Source organism: Sebastes umbrosus, chromosome 6 (assembly GCF_015220745.1).
Source record: "Sebastes umbrosus isolate fSebUmb1 chromosome 6, fSebUmb1.pri, whole genome shotgun sequence".
Classification (NCBI taxonomy): Eukaryota; Metazoa; Chordata; class Actinopteri; order Perciformes; family Sebastidae; genus Sebastes; species Sebastes umbrosus.
The window spans coordinates 35090605-35096712 of record NC_051274.1 but is presented as its reverse complement, the minus strand read 5'-3'; the positions used below and the strand labels follow the sequence as shown (position 1 = coordinate 35096712).

Here is a 6108-nt window from a genome sequence, read left to right as displayed (position 1 = left end):
ACAGGAAGGAGCTGCTCTTAGTTAGCTGGATTCTACTCACACTCTGACAACTAAATATTAAAGCTGCAGTAGGCAGGACGTTCCATAATAACCTTTCAGCATATTGTAATTCAGGAGAAAACCAGAGAAAAGTCCCGTTAGAGAAATAAATGAATCTCAGAGCAGCCCGGTGTCGGTGTCGGTGCTGGAGCTGGGTAGAGAGCAGCCCGGTGTCGGTGTCGGTGCTGGAGCTGAGGAGAGAGCAGCCCGGTCTCGGTGTCGGTGCTGGAGCTGGGTAGAGAGCAGCCCGGTGTCGGTGTCGGTGCTGGAGCTGAGGAGAGAGCAGCCCGGTCTCGGTGTCGGTGCTGGAGCTGAGGAGAGAGCAGCCCGGTGTCGGTGTCGGTGCTGGAGCTGAGGAGAGAGCAGCCCGGTCTCGGTGTCGGTGCTGGAGCTGAGGAGAGAGCAGCCCGGTGTCGGTGTCGGTGCTGGAGCTGAGGAGAGAGCAGCCCGGTCTCGGTGTTGGTGCTGGAGCTGAGGAGAGAGCAGCCGGTGCTGGTGGACGGTGAACCTCCAAAACGTCCCGAAACTGTATATTTCAAACGTCGGACCTCGGCAACGCGTCTATCTGTCTTCCGGTGCGCTGTGGGCGGCGTGCGGTGCGGCTCCTCGGTGCAGCAGCAGCCAGACGGCCGCCTCGCCAGGAGGAGACGGTGAAGAAGAGAGAGAGAGAGAGAGAGAGAGAGACAGAGAGAAAGTCGGTGTGTTGAGATAATTTTGATAAACAGTAAATTCATCTAAACTGGGTTGCAATCTGGTTGCCGTGGTGATGAATTACGTCAGACTATTAACCACACCCCCCTCCTCTGTTTGAGAAAGAACTAAAAAAACAGGAAGTAAAGCTGGCCGGAGAGGAATGGGGGGGTTTAAGTGTAGGGACCAGCGGGGGGTAAGTGGGCTGAATTGACGGAGCAGTTAGCAGTTGCCACGACAACGAGTGGCCTATCCTTCACTTCTCCTTTGGTCTCCGTGGTAACCAGGAAGTAGATTAGTTCTAGAGTTCAGGAAGAAAGACGGAGAGAACGGGAGGATTAGTGAGGTGAAACGACATGCCCTCTCTCTTCCTCTCTCTCTCTCTCTTTCACAGGTTTCTCTCTGTTTCTATTCAGAGTTAAATCAATACTTTCACCAGTTTGAGAAATAAGTTTATCTGCCTTCTTTCTGAGAGTCAGATGAGAAGCTTTGATAACACACATCATGCATCACAGAGTGACAGAGCTACAGCCTTAGCTTAGCTTAAAGCCTGGGAGCACAGCTAGCCTGGCTCTGTCTCATTAAAGCAGCAGTGGGTAGAAATGGAGCAAATATGATTAACAAAAGTCATTTTTATAAAACGGTCGCTCTATCCTGACGGTAGTGCATGAGACAGGTAATCTCCGGTGTCCTCCGGTCTCCTAACGGCATCTGCAAGATTTCACAGACCGGAGGAAAACAACCAATCAGAGCCGATCTGGAGTCTGCCGTCTCTGAGCAGCTGTCAATCACTCGTGAACTCTGATCAATCGGTGAAACTAGGCAGCGCTGATCAGATCTGAATCAATATTCTCTTATGTTAATGTCTATTTCTCTCCTCAGATGTTCTCAGTATCATCTTGTAGTGTACTGTTTAGCTGTAAAATGAGAAAGGTTGTGTGACCCGGCAGCCATGTTGAGATCAAGTTGAGGAAACACCAAGCCCCGCCCACCAGACGGAGCTCAGCCAATAGGAACGCTCTCTCTCTCTGTAATGACCTGTGATTGGTCAAAGTCTCCCGTCACGAGCTAGATGTTCTAAAGCCTGAGAACAGAGCCATGAGGAGGAGCAGGAGTCTAGTTTTCTCTCAGAACACCTGAATTATATTTTTCATTTTGCCCAATGAAAATGAAAAATATACTGCCTACTGCAGCTTTAATTGATGATAAGGTGTAAATTGGTGTAAATTGCAGCCGTTAAGTGGAGCACAGGAACCACCCGGTGTGACCTGTGAGCCTCCAAACAGCCTGAGGAATGTTCTAGTGTGTCAGTGAATGAAGCTCTGCTGCATTAACACACTGCCTCTAGACTCCTTTAAACTACAGGAGGTCGCTGACCCCTGACCCCCCCACCCCCATGTGTGTGTGTGTGTGTGTGTGTGGTCAGAGTTCAGCATGTGTTCGACAGACGATGGAGGAAGTAGATGTGTGTGTGAGTGTTTCTGGACTCTGGACTCTGTAGACGATGCACTAAACACGGAAACAACTTCACCTGCCTGACGGAGGTTTAGTAACTTTCTGTCTTCTCTGTGTGCACGTCCGTCAGCGAAAGATTTGTTTCTGATATAAAAACATCCTTTCAAACCAAACCTGTAAATATCACTTAGACTCACCTGAGCAGCTGTTATCTGTGTGTGTGTGTGTGTGTGTGTGTGTGTGGCGGAGAAACCCTTTCATCTCCTAAAGTGGTTCCTGTAGCGTGATTAGATGGCAGTGCTCCAGAGTCCACGAGAACACACACACACACACACACACACACACACACACACACACAGCTGCCCAGGTGTTCCCTGGAGGTGTACAAGCTCACCTGAAGTGATTTCTGTTGCTCTCCACTAAATAAAGCACCTTTCAAACAAGTCAGATGTGATTCAAAGTGCTGGACAGACGATTGATAAAAATGTAAAATCTTAAAAGTGGATTTAGAGACTAATGCACCAAAACAACCAATATAAAAGTCCATTGAATAAGAAAGCAATAAGAGATGGGTATTTAAGATAATAAAAGATAAATAAAATACAAGGAAATAAAAATAAAAATAAATACAAATGATGAAACTACACTAAATAAGCAGATTGTATTAAAGGGACTGTTTGTAACTTTTTAAGCGTATAAATGTACCGGGTCGGGACACATGCGCGCTCACGTGTGGCTGAAGTCACTCCTCCTCTGCCTGCCTTCACTCACACACCCCGCTCCTTCTCTCTCTCTCTCTCCACCTCTCACGTGCATGCTGCTCACTCCACACTGCAGAAGAGTTAGTTTAGCTCTGAGAATATCTAGTGAATGTTCAGTGGACGTTTGTGCAGAAATAACTGCTGCAGCTCCTCCAGACCAACAGAGGTTTCCCGTGTCTTGTGAAGTGACGGGGCTCCGCAGAGAGAAACGTTATCGTCTCCCACCAAAACTCCGGCGTCTCCCCCGTTCCCTCCGGCCGCGGTCGGGAGGCTGAGGCGGGAAAAGCCAACACTAGGATCAGCATTGATTCATGGAGAGACCTTGGTCTGGTCAGCTAACATTACTGCCAAGCAGCTGAAATATAGAGTGATATTGTGCTTTTAGCTGACGTGTGTCTCCTCACTGTGTTGAGCGATGCTCCTTCATGTCTATGTAGAGCGAGCACAAGCGCCAGCAACAGGATGCTGACTTTTGTTGACTTAACGGACACAGGTGAAGCTGTTAACAACACATTTATGAAAGTTACAAATAGTTCCTTTAAAATAATAAAAGATAAATAAAATACAAGGAAATAAAAATAAAAATGATGAAACTATACAAAATAAGCAGATTGTATTAAAATAATGACATTTTAATAAAATAAATTAGAATAAATGAGATAATAATTATCAGCAATAAAATGTTGATTAAATAAAAATAGAGTAAAATGAACACTATAATGATGATGATGAAGGGAGGAGGAGGAGGAGGAGGAGGAGGAGGCACTGATTGGCTGGCTGGTTGGCTGCAGACTGAGTGTGACTCTGTGTCTGCTGGAGCTCCGCGGACAACACCTCCAACAACAGCCGTCGACGCAGCGCAGCGCAGCTCTCTGCTCTGCAGGACTAAACTTCATCTCTCCAACATCTCCTCACTTCTGCCTCTAGATGCGTTTCTCCTTCACGACTTAAGCTCTTTTTACTCAGATCAGTTCATTCCTCAAACGTTTTCTTCCCCCTCGGATCGAGCCGGTGGAGCTGATGATGAGCGGAGCGCCGGCTGCAGCGCGGCGGCTCTCTGGTGCGCTCTCCTCGGCTCTGTTGTTGTTGTTGTTGTGGACCTGCTGCGGCTCGGTGTCGGTGTCCGCTCAGGAGCTGCCCTCCAACGGGCTGAACGGATACAGCCTCCACCCGCCCTACTTCAACCTGGCCGAGGGCACCAAGATCACCGCCACGGCGACCTGCGGAGAGGACGACACCGGGACCGGGATCGGGTCCGTCCGGGACCTGTACTGCAAGCTGGTCGGAGGCCCGGTGTCCGGGGACCCGAGCCAGACCATCCAGGTGAGCAGGACACTTTATACTTTATTAAAGTCTGATCTATTACTGCTCAGTGACTCAGACTCTTTATTGGACCCAATGAAGTTTTATTCTCTCAGATATGTTTCTTATCACACAGTGAAGGTTCACTGCAGGCTGAGGTACCGGATACTCTGGTGGTGCAGGTGCATGAGGTGCATGAGGTGCATGTGGTGCATGCACACCTGAGAGTCTCACAGGGATTTAATTGCATTATTTGTGTTGTTAATATAAATCTGTGGTGCTCGATGGCAGCTGACAGTGACTGGTGTTCCTGTAGTCTGTCTGTATGGATCTATAATAACACTCCTTCAATATGTGCATGGATCTATAATGAACCTATAGTGATCTTATTGCATTTGCAGCTTTAATATTTCTACATCTGTCTACTTTAAGGACTTCATTGTGTCAGATTTAGTGTCTGTGATGACATTTTGATCCCCTGTGGTGTCACTATGATCCTCACATGTTATAACAGTCTTTTAAAACTCTGTTTTGCAGCAGTTTTGCAGCATGTTTCACTCCAGTTCATGTTAAATGTTAGACTTTCTGCAGGATGCATTGAGAGTTGAACAGGGGAGGTCAGCAGTGTGTACGGATCTCTCACTGCTCTGCCAGCTCATTATTTCATGCACTGCTTCCTTTGTAGGACTTGGCAGCACTTTACACATGCAGGCCACTTACATAAGGACAGAAACTACAGATTCCTCATCATGTGTGTTTTATAGATGAGTTTTTAATGTGATGAGGAGCTTGTTAAAGGCGTAGTGCTGTTTGGTGTTTGAGGAGCCTCCAGGTATCACTAGTTAAAGGATTATTGCAGTTTGGTGGGTTAACCATTAAATCAACCCTTTGGGCGATAACATACAGGCTTATTGCCTTCTCTCTCTCTCTCTCTCTCCCTCTCTCCCACCTGTTCCTCACATTCCTCATGGTGACTGACCCGTGTCCTCCAATCAGAGTTTATCCACTCTGTTACCGCGAGATCCCGGAGAGCCGTGCGAGCGCTGCTGCTTCCTCTGCTGGTTCTTCTGTTACTATAAGACAGGAAGGAACATTTCTAAATCCTCAGCTGATGATTGGTGACCTGCATGCTCATAAATCCAGTTTGAACTGGAAATAAAAGAGACATTAGAAGATAAATATGTAAAGTTGTTGAGATAAAGATGAACTCTAAGAAAAGTCCATATAAATACGGGCCAATATATCGTGTGTTAATATGAAGGATTCTGTATCGATTTGAGTTTTACCCGTATTTTTAAAATACGCATTGCATTGTGGGAACAAGAACCTCCGCTGGTGTGAAAGCTGGAAGAGGCAGAGACCATCAGACATGGCAAAGTTTAGTTCAAATTTCCGATGTGGAGAAATCTTTCTCTCACTTCTGTGGTAAAAAATCTACAATTAATGTTTAACCAGATGAGTCATGTTCAGGACTCAACGTTAGATTAACGTTAGCTCCGAGTCGGTTTAGTTAGAAAGATGTTTAGTTGATTAGTTCAGCTGTTGTCCGTTAACGTTACCAGATACCAGCAATATTTTGCTGTCTCACTTTGAGACTAACGTGAGTTTGTTATTGTAATTTACGTTTTACCAAAGTTTATATTTCAGTCTTCAGAGGACGTCAGGTAGAGTTAGCTCCAGGTTTAGTCTCAGGTGGTCCACAGAGACCGACAGGTAACGTATGAACGCAGCGTTAGCGTCTGTTTCCCTCCAGAATGTAAAGGTTGGGCTGCTGTTTGCTCGGTACGGAGGAGATACTGTTGATCTACAGAAACTTTCCCTTTTAGGATTAACTGAAGCCTCCGTGAATGATACGGAGGAC

General features: G+C 46.6%; 1 protein-coding gene across 3 annotated transcripts in view; it reads left to right on the top strand.

Moving 5' to 3' along the window:
* Window positions 1-3740: 3740 nt before the first annotated feature.
* Window positions 3741-6108, top strand: part of lama5 (laminin, alpha 5) — a 115362-nt gene continuing 112994 nt past the window's right edge. For all 3 annotated transcript variants that reach the window (XM_037773185.1, XM_037773184.1, XM_037773183.1), the window contains exon 1: window positions 3741-4268. In XM_037773185.1, coding sequence (XP_037629113.1) covers window positions 3966-4268 — 303 coding nt within the window. In that variant the 5' untranslated portion in view covers window positions 3741-3965. The remainder of the gene's footprint in view (window positions 4269-6108) is intronic.